General features: G+C 46.5%; 1 protein-coding gene across 3 annotated transcripts in view; it reads left to right on the top strand.

The window, feature by feature from the left end:
* Window positions 1–21,416, top strand: part of ATP8A2 (ATPase phospholipid transporting 8A2) — a 477,972-nt gene that overhangs the window by 428,851 nt on the left and 27,705 nt on the right. For all 3 annotated transcript variants that reach the window (XM_029210474.1, XM_029210475.1, XM_029210476.1), the window contains one exon: window positions 3,039–3,143. In XM_029210474.1, coding sequence (XP_029066307.1) covers window positions 3,039–3,143 — 105 coding nt within the window. The remainder of the gene's footprint in view (window positions 1–3,038; window positions 3,144–21,416) is intronic.

The raw sequence follows: 21,416 nt of genomic DNA, 5'->3' as shown, positions 1-21,416 counted from the left end.
TTATTATAATCCCAGATAGGCAGTTCAATGGAAATAAAAGGTAATAAGAAATTCCTGTGTACAACGGGGACCTTGATTTTTTTTTTTAATACTTTCTAACTGGACTGATTTCTTTGAAGCACATTGTATTTATATTTTCATCTCCACTTAGAATTTAACATTTCCTTCTGACTTGCTTTCCTTCCGTAAGAAAAGAAAGAAAGAGTCCAGGAAAAAAGTTTCAGAAACAAGAAGATGAAAAGTGCAAGATTCTAAGCCGACTTATTTATTTCAAAAATCCCTAATAACCTGGAGATGCTCCTGTTCTATCTGAAGGCTCACTGTGGGTCACCACACTCCCTTACAGGGGCTAAGTGCCCCTACCTGAGCCTTCTGTGATCACCTGGCCTCCTGACGTGGGGTTGGGTGAGCAGTCCTGGACCCCTGGGAACCAGCTGTCCACAGGTAATGGGAGAGATCCAGTTTCCATGCCAGTGGCTAATGCTTAGAGCCTGGCTTTTGAAATAAGTATTAGATTTTAGTCCATTCATACGCAGACTTTGACAGGGGAGGTCTTAGAATCATTTCTTTAAGTAAGGCCTTATTGGGTAAAGGTTCTTGAGAAAATGGTTTTATTCCATTTTATTTTTTTAAATTAATTTATTATTTATTTTTGGCTGCATTGGGTCTTCGTTGCTGCATGCGGCTTTCTCTAGTTGCGGCGAACGGGGGCTACTCTAAGTTGCGGTGCGCGGGCTTCTCACTGCGGTGGCCTCTCTTGTTGTGGAGCACGGGCTGTAGGCGCATGGGCCCAGCCGCTCCGCGGCATGTGGGATCTTCCCGGACCAGGGCTCGAACCCATGTCCCCTGCACTGGCAGGCGGATTCTTAACCTCTGCACCGCCAGGGAAGCCCGAGAAAATGGTTTTAAGTTGCTAGCGTCACCTGTATGTACAGCAGGGCTTCATGCAGAAGGACTAACTGTGTTCTTATACTGGTTAAGCTCCCAGGCTGGCTCACGGGAACTAGCCTAGTGGAAATATTGATACTATAAAATTGGATGGGATCCATCTTGGATATGGATGCATTTTCATCCACTGGGAACGTGAACAGCGCCCAGGAGCATCAAGATACTGAAATTATTTCCCTCTCAGGCAGTTTTGTGAATGAGTGGAAACCAGCAGCTCCAGCACAGTGGGTCAGGCTCTCTTTGCTCTTCTTGGCCCAGGCTGTACATTTCCAGCGTGCTCTGCGCCCTGTGGTCCAGGCTTCCTGTTCCAAGCCTACTTCTTTGTGTCACACCTCCCCCTAGCCCCTAGCCTAGAGGAGAACACTGGGGGCTGGTCTAGGGGTTAATGAACCTGCTTGCTCTGTGGGCAGGAGGGTGCAGAGCAAGGGAGGATGATGGAGTGAGGACAGTCCTGAAACAGTAAGCGAGAAAGCTCATTCTCTAGGACATGCTCCACGGGACCCACGTATCTGGCGTGAACCCGTGGAGTGGGGCTGGTTGTTTACCCAGCTGGCTTTCATCCACACAGCCCCAGAAACCCGCGAGTTCAAAGGTAAAGTTTGGGCCCAGCGTATTCATTCATATTGAACGGTATCAACTGTCACATTCTTTTTGACTGTCTCCTTTCCAGCCAAAAGTTAAACGTTTTCTCATTTCTTGTTTAAATGAAAATTCCGCCATCTCCGCTTTGAACTTCAGTATTTTACACCCCTGAGTCTCAGAACATTGCTTGGTGTGGTTAAGGAATTATGTGTGAAAACCTGTGTGGTTCATTTCTCTTGTTTCCTCCGGGGAAATTAATGACTGACCCATATACAGAGTCTCAGCCCTGATTCTCCCTCGGAGATGAACTTGGGGTGTCAGCAGATGACTGGGCGCCGTCTTCACAGACTTCCTTTCCTTGAAGGTGGAGGGCAGACGGGAGTACGTGTTTCCGTAGAACAGCTCACGTCTCCGGAATGTTCCATCTCACTGTCCCACGTCCTTGAAGATGCGCTCGGTTTTGTCCTGATTGTCTCTGAGTCCGGCTACTTGGTGGGCTCCCCACGTGCATTTGTACGGAAACTAACAAGCTTTTCAGAAAAAGGAACGCTGCCCTGGGCTGCTCCGTTAGGGCCCTCTTGCTTTTTATAGTTTTTCTTTTCCCATTTCTAACCTGTGTCTCCTTAAATGCCCTTTCTTCCCCTGTATAGTTTCCAGCCAGCTGCTCTCTGTTTAATCTCAATTTTAGGAAGACCTTTGCAATCGGACACTTATTGGAACATTGTTAAGGTATTTCTTAGTTTAATCAGGAAAGGGTGCAGGTAACTCTTCCTGCAGGTCAGGAAGAGGGGCCCGTCTACAGTTTACACGGCTGGAAAGGCCAGACCGTTTCGTTACCCCATCCCTTGTTTCACGCCGCCGAGGCCTGCAGACATGGGCCCTGATGGTAAGTCTCTGCAAGAGAAGAAAGGAAATCTGTGTCCAGATATTTGTGTTGACCCAAATTTCAGTTCAAGGGTTTGGCACGATGACTGTGAACTCTGGCATCATAATTCCCAGTCCTGCTGCGACAGTGGCTCTTTTCACCCTAAAAGGAGAGAGAAGACTGTCCCGCCCGCCCCGCCCGCCCCCCCAGGCTCCTGATCGCACCGTCAGGGCACAGCCCGAGGGACCCACATGCATCCACTAGGCTGAGGATTAAGGCATCTTCTGGGTTTTTTGGTCCTGCAGTGAAAAGCTTTAGAGGTTGACCCACGACTCTCCAGGTACCCCGGGCTTCTGTCTGGACACAGGGGGCCTCAGCCAGCTCTGCAGTGACAGGCGATGCTCTTTAGGGGGGCAGCTTCTGACCCTCACGGCCCGAGTCTGTTCTGCAGGACCTGGGGTGCTTCCCAGGTTGCGGAGGTGGAGCCCTTGCCATGCACGGGGACAGTGAATGTTCCATGGTGTCCCCAGGCCTGGGCCCGGGTCAGCGGGCATGAGGTGTGGCCCACGAAGGGAGCAGCTCATCTTCAAGGCTGTGTAAAGTTCACGTGTCATGTCCTTCTTGTCTCTTCCTTGTGACACAGGGCCAAGCACACCTGCAAGAAAACACTTCTGGAGGAGGTGCAGGAGCTGGAAAGGAAGTCCAGGGTGATGGGAAGAGCGATGCTCCGGGACAGTAACGGAAAGAGGTGGGCAGCCCCGGGCCGATGCCCCGAGGATCCCCTCTCCTTTTTCCTGCCTTTCGTTCCCGGGTTTCCTTCCCGCTTCTTGGTGTGCAGCGTGAGATGGGCTGCGTGAGGTGTAAATCTCGCCCTCTCAGGGGCAACGTGAAATCTGACTTTTGGGTCCCTGGGTCTGCCCCTGGGTGAGATGGGGGTTTATGTGGGGTCTGGACATGGGAAAACCACCCACGCATGGAAAACAGAAAGAGTAGCGTTGTGATCTTCAGGGGAAGTTCTGTGTTGGCAGTATTAGCAGAGTGTTTAAAAACCAGGCCTTTTGATACCAGGCCCAATTCTGACACTAAAGTGTATCTGCCCTGAAGGTCTGCTGGCTGAAGAACGCGTGTTATTCGTGTAGATTTGGTTACAGTTCATTTCGGGTATACCCGGGGTTTGTTTTGTTTTTAATGAATTATTTCTTTGCTGCTGGTGCTGAGAAAGCACCACGTGACCTACTGGCTGGTCCAGGGACGCAAGGGCTCCCGACCCCTCTTCTTTCTCATAGAGCCTCAGCTTCCTCCCCCCACACCTAACTGCTGGGCATGTGAGTAGGTTTTGTTTAATCGCATATGTTAAAATGTTATCAGATTGCATTTGGTTAAAATTTCCCGGAAGAAAATTGACCTGGGCCCAGGGAGAATTTGCAGGGTAGTAAGGAGACTTTTGCTGCCTTAGGGACATGAATGTCTGGGAAATTATGAGCACGACTCTCCTCTCAGTGCTTAGAAGGAACCCTGTAGCCAACTGCTCAAGAAACAAAACTCTAGAGGTTGAATACTTCTATTGTATTTATATTCTGTTTTGTTTCTATTCTGTTGTACCATCTTTCAAAGCAGTGAAAACAAAGCATTTTGTTTGTTTTATTTTGCTTTTAGGAAAGACAATCCAAACATTTTGAGAAGTATTCGGAATATTATCTCAAATGACTAGATATTTTAGGAAAGGCGTTGAAGAGTATGGAGTTGAAGTTGTGGTTTCTGTGTGTGCTTATGACTTAGTTTTATTGGGTCCATTAGTATACACTGTATGGCAGCTGTGCTTGTTGTTGTAAGTAGTTATCTATCAACAGGACAGAGTCACTGCCTGAAGCTTGAAGTCAGGACTAGGGGCGGGCGGGGCCGGGCTTTAAGGTGGTCTGTGTGTAACTGTTAACACGGGCCACACAGGCTAAGGGTGAGCAGGGCTCTTCTCCCCATTAGACATCGGGAAGCCTTTCTCGATGACAGGATGGGCTTTGAGGACGGGCAGATGGTAACGGACAGAAAGGATGAGGGCGTGTTTGCGGCGGACGCCTGGGCAAAGGCTTGAGTCGGACGTGTGCAGGGAAGGACCGCGTGCGTCCACAGAGCTCAGAGCCCGCGTTTGAATTCTGGTCCTGATGAGCCACGCGGCCTTGGGTGAGAGATTTCCTGTAACGAGACTGTCCTCATCTGTTCTAGAAGGTGAATGGCCGGCTGGTGGGGGGCGTGTTGTGTTAGGGTTTTAATGGAACAAGGCGTGTGACAGCACATCGACCCGTGGAGACCAGCACAACGTCGGGGGCTGGGCTTCAGTCTGGCAGAAGGGTCGTGATGTTGAAGGGTGTCGTGGGCTGTCAGCCTTGAGAGAGCTTGCGGTTGATTAAAAAAATGTAATTTTAAAAAAATATTTATTTTTTTATTGAGGTGTCGTTGATTTACAATGTGTGTTAGTTTCAGGTGTACAGCAGAGCGATTCAGTTATACCTACGTGTGTATATATATACACACACATTCTTTTGCAGATTCAAAAAGAATGTAATTTCTAAATGCCCTTATCCTGTTCAAAATTCACTTTTACATGTTCAGATGGATCAGAAGACAGCTAGAGTTTAAACGTGGTCTCCTGCCTTCTACGCTCTGGGATCTCTTCTGTGGGTGCTCTGTACACTTGCGACGGTGGTAGTCGATGGGAGTGTCTGTGAGCGGCTGGGTGCAGGAGGTCCTCGAGGGGTCACGGCCTCCTTTCTCTCTGTCCCAGGATCTGGCCTCACTTTTGTGCTCCTAGGAAGATAGTTCAGGGGCCCCAGGCCTCCCACCATCCTCAGTGCCACCTCCCCGCACGTCTGCCTTCTCCCTCCTAATGGCCCCCAGATCTCCTGGGTGGTCCATGTGCAGCCTGGAGAGGCAGCTGCTCTCTTTGGGAGAAGACTCTGCCCTCACAATTGTTCCTTCATCACCTGCTTGGATTCCTGAGCTGCTCCGGAGCTGCTGCGGGCTGGGGGAGGGGTGGCCAGGGCAGGAGTGCGGGCAGAGATTTCCGCAGCGCGCTGTCCTTCCTTCCGGAGATTCAGGGACTGACTCCCTCTTTGAGAGACCCTGAGTGTTCTGTCTCTTCTCTCAGCTCCCCGTGCCCGATTCCCCACCCCGTCAGATGTTTGGGTTCATCCGTGCATCTCTCTCCTGCTGTCAGTCTGGCACGTAGGGGAAGCTCTGTAGGTATCTGTTGACTGAGCGGAAAACGCCAAAGTCCAGTGAAGAGAGGGAGGTGAACCTGCAGCATCCGTGCACCTGGTGCTCCGGGGCATTTGCTCCTGTGGAAAGTGGCCACAGAGGGATACAGGCCATCGCTTGGCCTCTAGTGACAGGGCCCTTCATCTCGTGGCTTGAGAGTAGAGCTCACGTGGAAGCACAGATGGGGAGGTGGTCCTATCTGTGCGGAGATGCACAGGCCTGGAGCTGGTCCTCCCAACTCCCACTGCCCCAGTCCCCAGGCATCCTGCCTCCCTGACCATCGCTGTTCCTCAGCTCAGCTCTGACGCCCTTCCCGAGGGCCCCTCGAGGACAGCCTGCCAAGTCTTAAAACCCCGATCCAAGTGGCGGGCAAATAGTCCAGCGTTTTCCTCGGGAATGTACTCACAAGAAATAGAACCAAAATCTTTACGCGTGAATCCTAAAACCCCCTTGTGCCAAATGACCATTTTGAAATGGTAGCTGGAGACGCTTAAGTGTCCCTATGTGCCCTTCATTCATTCAGTAAAATACTTGAACATTTTAGTGATCTTATCTAAGCCCCCAAACTTTTTCACGATTTTGATAACCCTTAAAATCTCACAAACCGGCTTCTGCCCTTTCTCATGAGTAAATCGGTTTCCAAAATTAACCTGTGTCATTTGGGCATAAATCAGCCTGTTCTCGTGACTTAGAGAAAACAAGCTGATAATGAGAAGGGGAATTAGATATCTAGAAAGTATCATCAAGTAAGAAATACCAAGGGAATGAACAAAAATGGGTTTTCTTGATTTTTAGTTTGGTTTTTCCGGGTGGAACACTTTTCTCGCTGTGGAGTGTGTGTAGCTTAGAGATGCGAGAAACTTAGTGATATTTAGATCGTTGAGAATACCTTTCCCCAAACCATCTTCCCAGTGATCCTTCCCAAGAGACAGCCCTACTGTTCCGTCTGTGGAGCAGAGTCTGTCACGCACACCATTACTTTGTACCATCTGAAAAATGAGGAGGTAAGCGGAAGAATTCCTTGTTTCAATATTTGGTAATGTTTTTTCCCTCTTTACTGCTTTTTTTTTTTTAATTGAAGCACAGTTGATTTACAGCGTCGTGTTAATTTCTGCTGTACAGCAAAGTGACTCAGTTATACAAATACATTCATTCTTTTTTAAATTTTCCATTATGGTCTCTCTCGGGATATTGAATATAGTTCCCTGTGCTATACAGTAGGACCTTGTTGTTCATCCATCCCTCTTTATTCCCAACGTGTAACTCATTCTTTTTTTTTTTTTTTTTTCCTGCTGGAAGAAAATCTACCGATGCTCACATACTTTACAAACATAATTCAAACAAATGCCTAAAATGTCATGTAAGATGACAAACTAATTTTTCCCCCTTAAGCTTTTCTTCTTCCTTGGTGTGTGGTAGGGGGCGTCCTGGTCTTTTAGGTGTTTCATCAAAGCGAGAAAAAAGGTTGAATGTATTTGATGAAAACACCTAGTTTCCCAGTTATGCTTAGTCTGGATAAACAACAAGGAGACCCTTGTCTTGTTCTAGACCTTCTTTCTGCTCATCATAGTTGGTGGGAGGGGAGTGGGGTGGGCCCTGCGCTGATTTTCTCCAGTTTCAAGGTCAAGAGTTCTGGTTGCTGCCCCTGCCTTGGGCCAGCAAGGCAGTGGGATTCTCTGTCGCGTAAGTGCTTTCCCCGAGCACAGCTTATGCTGAGCCCTGGGCAAAGGAAGCCGTGCGGCTGGTCCTCCCTGGGCCGTGAGCCATCACTGCATCCCCCGTGTGGTTTTCTGTCCTTTGTGAACACCGATGCACAGGCTCCCTGCCCCCCGGCCTGAGCCAGCACTCACGGGGAAATCTAGACGGCCACCCACCTCTCGGGAATTCCAGAGGAATCTGATCCTCTCCTCTGTCTGGGCCACGGCCCGTGTCCACCCAGCTTCTACTCCATCAAGGCTACTCCGCACAGCCAGGGTGCTGTCCTCACTGACGATCTGGGCGTCCTCACTGACGATCTGGGCCTCCTCATGGAGTGTTATCTGCCAACAACCAGAGTCAGAGCCTGAAACACATCAGCAAGATCTTCAGACAAAGGAAAGCTTGTCCACTCCCCCCGACCAGGCCGTACTCTCCCAGGCTCTTTTGAAACCAATTACATTAAAAAGAAAACACAGGGCTTCCCTGGTGGCTCAGTGGTTAAGAATCCGCCTGCCAATGCAGGGGACACGGGTTCGAGCCCTCGTCCGGGAAGATGTCACATGCCGTGGAGCAACTAAGCCCGTGCACCACAACTACTGAGCCCACGAGCCACAACTACTGAGCCTGTGTGCCACAATCACTGGAGCCCGCGTGCCTTGAGCCCGTGCTCCGCAACAAGAGAAGCCACCGCAATGAGAAGCTCTCACACCACAATGAAGAGTAGCTCCTGCTCGCCGCAACTAGAGAAAAGCCTGTGCAAAGCAACGAAAACCCAACGCAGCCCTGGTGGCGCAGTGGTTGAGGGTCCGCCTGCCGATGCAGGGGACATGGGTCCGTGCCCCGGTCCGGGAAGACCCCACGTGCCGCGGAGAGGCTGGGCCCGTGAGCCATGGCCGCTGAGCCTGCGCGTCCGGAGCCTGTGCTCCGCAACGGGAGAGGCCACAACAGTGAGAGGCCCGCATACCGCAAAAAAAAAAAAAAAAAAAAAAAATCCATTACGCTTTGGTCTTTAAACAGAAACTCGGATGTTTAAAATAGTGTTGGTATCATCATATCTCCAAGTCAAAATTGGTACAACTGCTGAGTCAAAGATGAGTATAAACAAGGCCCAAAACAGGAGATACATTTCTCCAATATAAGCCTTATGCCATTTCAGGAAGAATACTTTTTTTCTCAAAGCATAGGGTGTGAGCTCTGTCTTCCTTTTGTTTCCCTCCCACCCCTTCTCCCACTTTTTTCCTCTAAAATACCTATTAGTCATTTTATTAGTTTAGCGAACCTCTCCAGGCCAGGTGGCAAATGTCTGCCTCCAACACCTGCTTAAGATTTATTTCACTTCCAGCTGCATTTTTTCCATCGATGTGTCATGAAGCTGAGGCCAGAGCAGAGACTGTAGAGACAGACCTGAATTGAGCTCCAAGCCCTGCCACTCACTGAGCTGTGTGACCTTGGCTGAGTTACTAATGTCTCTGAACTTTAGTTTTCTTATCATCAATTTGATTTGAGGTTTAAATGAAATAATACATATTAAATCTGTAGCATATGTAGGCTTTCAGAAAGCGTTAACACCCCTATGTCTCTAACTTAGAAGCAGAATCAATTCAGTTTCGCTGGCCCTTTGAACACACATGGTTTTCCCAGAGGACTTGGAAAAAGGAGTCAGATCCCTGTCCTGGAGGGACCCAGACCTGAGGACAAATGCTTCCTCTCCAGACACACTGACATTGCCCCCTCGTTTCTGACTTCTCCCACTATCCTGACATCTGCCTGGGCTTCCCTTACCTTAGTACATTCATTTTTCAAGTTTTCTAAATTATTCAAATATTCAACATACGTGAGAGTAGAGAGACTAGGACGACGAATTGCTGTGTACTCATTGCCCGGATTCAATACTTACCAAGATTTTGCCACAGTTGCTTCATCTAGCCCCTTTTTGCCCCTATTTTTTGGGGGGTGGGGTGGGCCATGCTCGTAGCTTGCAGGATGACCTTAGCTCCCCGACCAGCGATTGAACCCGGGCCCCCTGCCATGGCAGCTCAGAGCCCTAATTAGCCACTGGACCACTGGGGAATTCCTCACCCCTATTTTTTCTTTGCAAATCCCAGACGTGACAGCATTTCACCCTTACATACTTCAACATGTAGCTCTAAATATCTTACATTATAACGTGTCTATAACTAATACATCTTATCCTTGCTTGTGTTGTGACATAGAAACACTATAACTCCAGGGCCTGTTATCACATCTAATAATTAACCATCATTCCTCTGTATCGACTGATACTCAGTCCATAAAGAGATCTTCTGGATCATCTCAGCCCTGTCTTTTTAGGGTTTCATTAGATTTGTTTTAGGATCTAGGCGAGGTCCACACGTAATGTTTTGGGCTGTGTTTCTAAGTCTTTTAATCTCAGGAAGTGCCCCCTTGCTTGTTTTTAATGCCATGGGCTTAACAGAATTAGATTTTTCTCATCATGATTGTCACCATGGGCAGCGAATGACAGTCTCCTCCTGTGCAGAGGGGGGAGCTTGGCCTTTGGGAGGTGGACTCACCTGCCCAGGTGGCCCAACTAAACAGGGGCTGGACCCCATCTCTGAAGTCCAGGCCTCTTTCCAAGAAGTCATGATACTGACAATCACCCAGGTGTTTCCATTTCCAATCTGACCTACATTAGAGTCCCCGGAAAGCAGTGGAGCCCTGGAGGCCAGGAGGGGTGCCCGCCCCGGGGGCGGGAGCCCCACCAGAGGCCGCAGACCAGGGCCTGCCGTTGGCCAGCCTGATGGGGTCTTGAGCAGAACTCTGCAGGAGCCAGACAGTCGTGGTGCTGGTGGCTTTAGGGCCCTAAATGTAGAAAGAACATGGAACAGACTTGAGAAAGTGATTTCCAGCCAGCATCACCTTACTGGGGACCAGCGTATCTATAAAAGAACCTGAGTGTGTTTAATCCCGCGTGGGGAAGAACCTTGGGCAAGGCCTAAGTCCGGCAAATATTTTAGTTTAGAGACCAAGGAGCCTTCTCAGGAAAACCACCACCTGGGGAGTCAGCAACACTCCCAGGCGAGACCGGGGAAATCTCAGGACAGGGGAGGAAATGCATTCGTGGGACAAAGAGAGTGAAATGTCAGGAGGGTTGATGGGATTACCCAAGTGAGGATCTCTGGGGACTGTCTGCATCCGGCACAGGAAGGAAAGGATGAGGGAATAACCGCTTAAGGAGGCGAGAGGCCTACTCAGCATTTGATTAATGAACACCTAAGCTGCCGCGTCGACTAAAAATAATCGGCTCTGTTATTTTACAGATGTTCCATCCTGAGGGCCTTTTTGTGGTTGTTACGGCCTGGTGCTTAATAATTAAAACAACTTTTCCGAATACCATGTGTCATTTGTTTTGAAACAAGAAAAGGATTTCTCATCCACCTTTGAGTGGTGTGTTAGCTGTTCTAGAATCTGCCCAGAGCCCGGCCACTGCCCACGGCTTGATGAACGATGACAGCCTCTTTACAGGACGCCTGGAGAGGGCCGGGAAGGAACTCTTCCCAGGTGACAGATTCAGCGTTGGTCAGTGGTTTGCTGGCAACAGTCCTCATCCTATTTCTCGGATGACTTGAATACATTTATTTTTTGGATTATGACTTAAGTTAGCTCAGTGTCAACTTTCTCTGCCAAAAGTTGGCAGATAAAGTCATTTTTACATGAAGTTAATGTCAGTCAGTAACTAGTGCTGATGGCTCACTGCGTCCCTTTTAAACTAACATGAAATATTTTAATCCTTTATTTTTGAAAGTTGATTTTCTTTAAGCTATTTGATCAACAATAGAAACAATCAGAGGTAGGCTTCAAATTTTTGTTTTTGTTGTATAGGTCATATAATTTGAATAGTGGTGTTTTACATTCCAAGCAGGGATTAGTTCTTTGGGAAATTCTTAGAAGATCTTGGCTAGTTGCTTTTCTTTCATTATCGGTGAGTTGTTTGTCTCCCCTGTCTTCGCTACAGCTGGGAGGGGAGCAAAACATCCCAGCTGGCCGAAAATGGGTGACCAGGAACACCTGCTTTGAAACTGAGTCACAATGAGATAACTTGCAGGACGAACCAGATCCTCTGGCCTGTTTCATTCCTCAGTTCTTGGGGAGGCCGAGGAAAGAAGTGTAGACTTTGCGACACCCTGAAAGTACGGGTACAGAGCGCTTTTTGTAGTGTGTGCACGACAGTTACTGAACGCCCTGGTCGTACTGGACTGTCGGAGGGAAGGAGAAGTTGAGGCGTGCTGCTGTACATCTTGCATTCACGGTCGGTGTCTGCTTCTGCCCCGACACTTACTCTGAACACATCGCCTGGGTCCCAGGTGTGGTCGGTGGTGTCAGGTGAGGTGGCCCCCATCTCTGTAGCTGGCTGGCACTTGGAAGGCCAGTCTAGGCCCATGTGGTCACAGGTGAATATGACATCATTGGCCTTGTGGTTGAGAAGAACTTGGAGAACATGTAAAAGTTACAGCTAGGAGATGGTCACCGCAGCGGGCATCACTGCATTTAGCGGTAGATTTCTTTGTGTCTCATGATAGTAAATCCTTCCCTGGGCCAGGACACAGGACACAGGAATGATTGCTAACCATGGGGCCTCGGTTTTCAGCCACTCAGGGAGCCCAGCGAAGTCTTCCTAACAAGGCAGTGGAAAAAGGGATGTTCAGTGTTTATTCTCTCTCTAGTAATTAGGATCGGTTCAGGGCGAGGTCGGTGGTGGTAACTGGGAGTTCACACTCGCAAATGAGTCACCACGTTGGCTTCATAGTGAATAGACCCAGTGATGTCTTAATCGGGGCCGAGTCGGAAGCGAGGGCGGGCCAGGCCAGGGCGCAGCTCGGAGCAAGAGAGACGGGTTCCCGTTGTGCCGGGGCTCACGTGGTCCTGTGAAGGTAACAGACGGAACGCGTGAATGAACAGGAGAAAATGAGGAAAGTGAGGCAGAGCTCTGTCCTGGGGCATGACTGGCTGGGCTGGAGTGGGCAGGAAAGCCTCCCAGGATGACACCTACCGAGACCCAAATAAAAACAGTACGCACGGCCACCCAGACGGAGATCTGGGGAAGGAGCCCTGCTGGCTGCAGAGAGGTCTGGTGGGAAGGCCAAGGGGGCCCGCCTGGTCTGGCCCGTGCCTCCGAGGTGCGGGCAGTCTTCTAGGCGGCGGCAGGGCCCACGTCACTCGGTCCCTCGGGGGTCTGTGAGCCAGCCCAGGGGACCAGGGTTTCAGCCGCCAGAGCCATGGGAAGGGCGTAAGCAAGGGGAACGCAGGACCCGGTTTTCTTGAACACGTGATTACCGTGATGTCTTAAAGCCGTGGAATCCCATACCTAAATTAAAAAGTTAAGTATATCTTCTTTGGAGAAATGTCTATTTAGGTCTTCTGCCCATTTCTGGATTGGGTTGTTTGTTTTTTTGATATTGAACTGCATGAGCTGCTTGTAAATCTTGGAGATTAATCCAGTTGCTTCATTTGCAAATATTTTCTCCCATTCTGAGGATTGTCTTCTCATCTTGTTTATGGTTTCCTTTGCTGTGCAAAAGCTCTGAAGTTTCATTAGGTCCCATTTGTTTATTTTTGTGTTTATTTCCATTTCTCTAGGAGGTGGGTCAAAGAGGAACTTGCTGTGATTTATGTCATGGAGTGTTCTGCCTATGTTTTCCTCTAAGAGTTTTATAGTGTCTGGCCTTACATTTAGGTCTTTAATCCATTTTGAGTTTATAGATTGCCAACAAACACATGTAAGAATGCTCAACATCATTAATCATTAGAGAAATGCAAATCAAAACTACAATGAGATATCATCTCACACCAGTCAGAATGGCCATCATCAAAAAATCTAGGAACAATAAATGCTGGAGAGGGTGTGGAGAAAAGGGAACCCTCTTGCACTGTTGGTGGGGATGCAAATTGATACAGCCACTATGGAGAACAGTATGGAGGCTCCTTAAAAAACTAAAAATAGAATTACCATACGACCCAGCAATCCCACTACTGGGCATATATCCTGAGAAAACCATAATTCAAAGAGAGTCATGTACCACAATGTTCATTGCAGCTCTACTTACAATAGCCAGGACATGGAAGCAACCTAAGTGTCCATCGACAGATGAATGGATAAAGAAGATGTGGCACATATATACAATGGAATATTACTCAGCCATAAAAAGAGACGAAATTGAGTTATTTGTAGTGAGGTGGATGGACCTAGAGTCTGTCATACAGAGTGAAGTCAGTCAGAAAGAGAAAAACAAATACCGTGTGCTAACACATATATATGGAATCTAAGAAAGGAAAAAAAAGGTCATGAAGAACCTGGCATAAGATGGAAATAAAGACACAGACCTACTAGAGAATGGACTTGAGGATATGGGGAGGGAGAAGGGTAAGCTGTGACGAAGTGAGAGAGTGGCATGGACATATATACACTACCAAACGTAAAATAGATAGCTAGTGGGAAGCAGCCACATAGCACAGGGAGATCGGCTCGGTGCTTTGTGACCACCTAGAGGGGTGGGATAGGGAGGGTGGGAGGGAGGGAGATGCAAGAGGGAAGAGATATGGGAACATATGTATATGTATAACTGATTCACTTTGTTATAAAGCAGAAAGTAACACACCATTGTAAAGCAATTATACTCCAATAAAGATGTTAAAATAAAATAAAAGTTAAGCAAAATACCGAAATATAAAACGGAAGATATTTGTTAGTATGAATTTATTATAAAAATTCAAATTAACACATATATTTGTTTTAAGGTCAATCGGTGGTGACACTGAGATGATTTTCAAAATGACAAAAATCTGAAATTAATATCCTAGGGAGGTCAGATGTCTTATCTCTATATCCAATTTTTCTCTACTTTCTTTTGGGTTGTACCTAGAAAAGCCTCGATGTACAAAACTTAGTTGCCAAGTTTAAGGGTTTCACAGTTCACCTTGTAACCTCAGACAGTTTTTCTTTTTTTTCTTGATTATATTTAATATAATGATGATTCATTTGCTTAAATTAATATACAAAATAATAATATATATTAAACAATTACATAATTTTATAATTATTAAATAATATATAAATATAAAGAACACATAACATATAAATAATATAAATTCGCTTAAATTTCTCATCAAAAATGTACAAGTCATATAAAGAAGCAACCAACAGTTTCCGTAAGCACTAAGCTCTCTAAGATAGCATCCTGATAAATTGATTGCTCTTGTTGCAGAACTGACTGCAGACAGGAAGAGGGTCAAGCAAAGCACTCAGAGCTGAATAGGCTTGTTGTCACTATTATTTTACATGAATGGACACATAGAATGCTTTCTTTAAAATAGCGATATATAGTTACAACCTTTCTAGTAAGTGACTGATTTGTAAGGTCAACTATAAGAACCTTTAGGACTTCCCTGGTGGCGCAGTGGTTAAGAATCCACCTGCCAATGCAGGGGACGTGGGTTCGAGTCCTGGTCCGGGAAGATCCCACATGCCGCAGAGCAACTAAGCGTGTGCGCCACAACTACTGAGCCTGCGCTCTAGAGCCCGTGAGCCACAACTACTGAAGCCCGTGCGCCTAGAGCCTGTGCTCCGCAACAAGAGAAGCCACCGCAGTGAGAAGCCCACGCACTGCAACGAAGAGTAGCCCCCGCTCGCCGCAACTAGAGAAAGCCCGCAGGCAGCAATGAAGACCCAACGCAGCCAAAAATAAAGAAATATGAATAAATAAATTTTAAAAAAGAACCTTTAATGTGAGAACTTTTGGGAAGCAAGTTAACTTGAAACATTTGTGGTTTCTGATATATTAAGATTTAATATGGGGCTTCCCTGGTGGCACAGCGGTTGACAATCCGCCTGCCAATGCAGGGGACACGGGTTCAAGCCCTGGTCCAGGAAGATCCCACATGCCGCGGAGCAACTAAGCCCTTGCACCACAGCTACTGAGCCTGCGCTCTAGAGCCCATGCGCCACAACTACTGAGCCCATGTGCCACAACTACTGAAGCCCACGCGCCTAGAGCCCATGCTCTGCAACAAGAGAAGCCACCACAGTGAGAAGCCAGCGCGCCGCAACAAAGAGTAGTCCCCGCTCGCCACAACTAGAGAAAGCCCGCGTGCAGCAAGGAAGACCCAGCGCAGCCAAAAATAAATAAATAAAATAATAAATAAATAAAAATGATTTAATATGAATTATAGGAAATATTTATATGTGCTTATTTTAGTTAAATATTTTTAAAATATTTAAGGTATAGAGACTGTAATTAGGCTATGGTTTGAAAAAATAGTAAACAGTAACCTTATAAGCATATATTATCCTTGTATTTCAATTCAATCACCAAATTCAGACGCACATATTCTGCAAAAAATAAAGTGTTTATAAGAATATACGCTTTAGAGAGAGTAAAACACAATTATTTCAATATTACTTATACATCTAATTTAGTAGTATAAAATGAATAAGTTGAAGTTTTGGTATTTAAATTGAAAAGTAAAATTTAGGCAAGAGTTTTACATGCACTCGTTTAATTTACTGACAAATATAACTTTTCATTACTAATGAAATTTTAAAAATACAAATTCTACTATATATTTCTTTTTGCCAGTTCATCAGAAATAGTCGTGAATTTTAGGTATTCAAGGTATTTCTCGAATGATAGTTGTTTTGTTCATTAAGGCATTGATCATTCACCCAGACCTTTTGTCTTCCTGGCTCTGTGTTACCTATTCAGAAACCATTTGCTTTTTTTAAAAGCACACAGGACAGGAACTTGCTGGAAGCACTTTTGTCATGTGCAACTCTGGGCTCCTGTCCAGGTGCATTTTTCGCCATCGCAAACATGTAGGAAACGGGAGACCAAGCCCTCTGCCTGTTCCATCCAGGCAGCATCTTTCAGTCTTTCTTGCAGCAGGTGAAAGATGCTAAAGCACTCGATAGCAGAGATGTCTGGCTGGGCTGTGTGCAGGCCCGGTGGCCACCATGCTGCGTTCTTTGACCAACATCACAGATATTCTTTGTCCTGGAGCTTTTGAGACCCAGCGACTTTCCAAAGTAAAATCCAAGCGAGCTTCTTATTTGATAACCCAGGGAAACGCTGCAGCTACATTTTCACTCCGTCTGGCCTCTGCTTCTTGCATCTATAAATCGTGCTGGCCAATGGCTGAGGACCACGTTTCTGCAGTCCTTCAAGGTTTTTTGCTTCAGCTTCTTCAGTGTTGGGCAACGAAAACACCCTCTCGTCCTCAGAAACAGATGATGTGTATCTATGCTGTTTTGTAAAGAATGTCTACGGGCAAAGGGCGCCATCTGATTCCAGATAAAGAACTGTCTTGAGCCTCTTGAGGAGATTCACCTGCTCAGCCCAGCAGACGTCCTCCTTTCCTCCTTTCTTCTTTGATCCTTACAGGTGACTTTTTCTCCTTCTTCCTTTCTGTGTGATATTCTCAAAGGACAAAACCACATCATTCCATCAGCTTTACTTCACAGCTGTGCCACTGCTGTGTTCCCTGCCTTTGTTTCTTTCTTGAACGCGGCAGCTTCTACTCTGCAGAGGTCTCATGGTTTCTGAGTTTTGTTCGTTTATAGCCCTGCTGGAGCGTGCCCAACCTATGACATCAGTAGACATAGCATGTAGGCTTGGAGATGCACCTGCCGTTGATCCACTTGGATTTTCTGTGCTGCTTTCGTGTTCATGTCAGCAGCAAATACTTTCACATACCTAACAACAGATTGATATACATATTAGGTACACACACACACACACACGTATACTCAGCCAGCATTTCTCATCTACCTCTACCATTTACAAGAACAACAAAAGATCATCTATTTCTATTTTTTTATTGAAGAAGTATAGTTGATTTATAATATTAGTTTCAGGTGTACAACAGAGTGATTCAATATTTTTATAGACTATCCTCCATTTAAAGTTATTACAAGATAATGGCTATAATTCCCTGTGCTGTATGGTATATCCTTGTTGCTTATTTATTTTATACATAGTAGTTTGTGTCTCTTAATCCCCTACCCCTATCTTGCCCCTCCCCCCTCCCCTCTCCCCACCGGGAGCCACTAGATTGTTTTCTGTATCTATGAGTCTGTTTCTGTTTTGCTGTATACATTCATTTGTATTATTTTTTAGATTCCACATATAAGTGATATCATACAGTAGCTGTCTTTCTCTGACTCATTTCACTAAGCATAATATTCTCTAGGTCCATGCATGTTGCTTCAAATGACACAATTTCATTCTTTTTATGGCTGGGTAGTATTTCATTGTGTGTGTGTGTACATACATCACATCTTCTTAATCCACTCATCTGTTGGTGGGCACTTAGGTTGCTTCCATATCTTAGCTATTGTAAATAATGCTTCTATGAACATTGGGGTGCATTTATCTTTTCTAATTAGTCTTTTCATTTCCTTTGGATATATACCCAATAGTGGGATTGCTGGGTCGTACGGTAGTTCTATTTTTAATTTTTTCAGGAACCTTCATACTGTTCTCCATAGTGGCTGCACCAAGTTACATTCCCACCGACAGTGCACAAGCGTTCCCTTTTCTCCACACGCTCACCAGCGCTCGTTACTTACTGTCCTTTTGATGAATGACTGTCATCCTAACGGGTGAGGTGACAGCTCACTGTGGTTTTGATTTGCATTTCCCTGATGATTTCAGTGTTGAGCATTTTTTCCTGTGTCTGTTGGCCATCTGCATACCTTCTCTGGAAAAATGTCTGTTCAGGTCTTCTGCCCATTTTGTAATTGGGTTCTTTGTTGTGTGATATTGAGTTGTGTGTGCTGTTTATATATTTTGGGTATTCGCTCCTTATCATTCATATCATTTGCAAATATTTTCTCCCGCTCAGTAGGTTGTCTTTTCATTTTGTCGATGGTTTCCTTTGCTGTGCAACAGAACATCTATTTTCTACCATTTATAGGAACAACACAAGAAAATGAAGTAACAGCAGAAAAACCAACCCTAGAGTTTACAGTGAAGTTTATAATTTGTTCTTGCAAAAGTTTGGGTCAGCCATCTGTGAGCAGTGCAGGACATAATGCTCCCTTAATGTTTTTTCTTCTATAAACCATTACCATTTATGTGCAAACTCTTACAAACGTTTTGCACAAAACACCTGCTGAGCAAGTAGTATCCTGATATTTTTCAAATACCTGTGAGTGGGCATATATCCTGTTGTTCAAGATCACATTATAAAAAGGGGTTTCTCTGATGGAGCCTTGGTGCGATTTCCTCCTAATCTCCAGGGCTCGGCTTGGATAAAAGTAGAGCTTCTGAGAGTTTTCCCCACAGCGTTGCTCATGTGTTTGCTCACCCAGAGACGCCTTCATGGTGATACTAATCCAGGCAAGAGCGTATACTGAGTCCTTGCATTTTGCCAGAGATCATCCCGGGCAGTTGAAAAATAGAAGGCGTAATGGAATGATGGCAGATAAGTAGCCAGAGAATGGGAATACAGAGGAAAAGTGTTTTAACACACTGATGGCGAGACTGCCAGGAGAGTGCAGTGCAAACTAAAATTTGTTACCAGGGGGTGAAGCGGGGCAAGGGGATTCTGGCTGCAGGGAAACGACTCAATAGATGTAACGCGTTATCCGGGCACAGTGAAAAGTTCAGTACGAAGGGCTGAGAGCCCAGCATGGTGGTGAGAAGTTAGGCTGGATCGGTAGGTAAGGGTCAAATCATATGACCTGTGATGCGGCCACAGGGAGCCATCGAAGGCCTCACTTACCAGAAACAGCTCTAGACTGAGATCCTGTGAGTCAGAGACTACTGACCTTCCTTCATCCGGGTCTGTGCAGTGTGTTCATGCAGACACAAAGTTTATACGTCCCCAGGATTCCTCCCCTAAGCAGGGCTGTCCTGGAACATGCATATTTCATCCCAGGGTGTTTGAAGGTCACCCCTCAACCCCACCCTAGAACAACTTCCAATACACAGAGGTTTTCTTATAGTGGCCTCACACCATTTTTGAGGAGAAAAGAAAATCGTAGGTTAGTAACTGCCTTGCAGAGTAGCACTATGCAGACTCGCAACGCTGCCCCCTGGGCTGACGGTGAACTGCCCTCCAGCCCTGGGGGGGTTCATGGCATGCTCTTGTGGGTAATGTGGTCCCCTCAGGCAAGACCTCTAATGGGTCTGTTTAGCGAGTAGAGATAATATATGCTGCTTACAGGAACGGAGAGGGTGATAAAACCCAGATTACTATTACAGATTACATCCGAAAGTGTGCTTTAAAAAATAACCACTAGGTGTACCTCAAGGTCACAAGGTCAAGAATGAAAGGCCAAGTTCCATCTCTCTGTCACCCCTGTCCCTTCAATTCACTCTCCCTGCTCTCTCCTGAGCAGACACTCTTGGTTCCTTAAATCTGTCCTTGGGCCAGTGGTTCTTAGCTATTTTGGAACAAGAGCTCTTAATGTCAGTAGAGCTGCTTCACTTGCAGACAACAGAGGCCCCGTCAGGATGGGCAAAGTCCCTGACTCGCCTCACGTGCCGTCTTGCTGCAGGGCAGCCCTGGGTGGTAGATCCCTAGCCAGGAATGTCATCAAGGACCCGGTTTCTTTCCATCCTTTTGATACTGGCCAGGGTTCCTGGCCTTCCCCAATCGACAGAAATTGATCAGAGGCCAGACAAGAAATTCAGGCAGGGCTTTACGGGGGGGCCCCTGCTGCAGCTGGTGTGGGCGGGGGGGGGAGCGAGAATAAGCGACAGGTGCCCTTGCTCACTCCCCGAGGGAGGGGCGAACTTGTTCCTTATATGGAGAGAAGGTAGGGGTGTGTCCAGGGGTCGAGCTGGAGGCGTGGCTTAGGTGGTCTGCCCGCCCCTTTGGTGGTGTTGAGTGCAGGGGGCACGCGCAGCACCCTGCTTTTGCGCTCGGCTTTTCAGGATTGACAGTTGGGTTTTTTGGTCTTTTTGTATCTTGTTGTCCTTAATTTGCCCCAACTGCTCATGCATGCAGTTATTTTTAGTCCCATATGGTTTCTTTGTATTTTGTTGCTCAGAGAGGTGTGTCCAGGTGCAAGCATGGCAGCCAGGGGTCCCAGGTCCCAGCCTGTCTCACTTTCACTTTGCACCAACGCTTTATACTCACTCTGCCCCGAACCCTGTCATGGCCACAGGGTGGTCACCCCATGTGCAACTTTGTTCTCAACCAATGGGGAACGGAGAGCCTTTTCCAGAAAACCAGTTAACAAGCTCCTCTTTTCCTTGATGGGACCATCCTGAGCTAGTCCTACGTTCAGGAAAATTCTCTGGTGGACGGTGGCTAGTCTTGGACCAGCAGGATCCATCCGTGTGGGAAACTGGGGGTGTCTCTCAGTGGGGGAGGGAAGAAATGAGTGTCGGGCTAACAATGGCACGTCTCCTTCAGGCCTCTGATAATCTGATGGAAGCTGTGCCCCGTCTCCCTGCCTGTCAGTTCTGCATTAGATTTTTAGGGGATTCAACAACACCCTGAAGGCTGTTATCCTTTTTTTTAATTTTTATTTTATACCGGAGTACAGTTGATTTACAATGTTGTGTTAGTTTCAGGTGTACAACAAAGTGATCCAGTTATACGTGTACATGTATGTATTCTTCTTCAGATTCTTTTCCCATTTAGGTCATTACAGAGTATTGAGTAAAGCTCCCTGTGCTCTACAGTAGGTCCTTGTTGGTTATCTATTTTATATATAGTAGTGTGTATTTGTTAATCCCAAACTCCTAATTTATCCCTCCCCCCAACCCTTCCCCTTGGGTAACCGTAAGTTTGTTTTCTGTGTCTGTGGATCTACTTCCGTTTTGTGACTAAGTTCATCGGTGTCCGTTTTTTAGATTCCACATATAAGTGATGTGATATGTATCGTATTTGTCTTTCTCTTTCTGACTTATTTCACTGAGTATGATCATCTCTAGGTCCATCCATGTTGCTGCAAATAGCGTTGTTTCATTTTTTATGGCTGAGTAATATTCCACTGTATATACATGAACCACATCTTCTTTATCCATTCATCTGTCGATGGGCGTTATTCCTTATCTTAGAAAAATAGCATCGCTTCCCAGAG

This window comes from Monodon monoceros, unplaced genomic scaffold (genome assembly GCF_005190385.1).
Source record: "Monodon monoceros isolate NGI ecotype Baffin Bay Population unplaced genomic scaffold, NGI_Narwhal_1 Super_Scaffold_8, whole genome shotgun sequence".
NCBI lineage: Eukaryota > Metazoa > Chordata > Mammalia > Artiodactyla > Monodontidae > Monodon > Monodon monoceros.
This window is presented reverse-complemented; position numbering and strand designations above follow the sequence as displayed.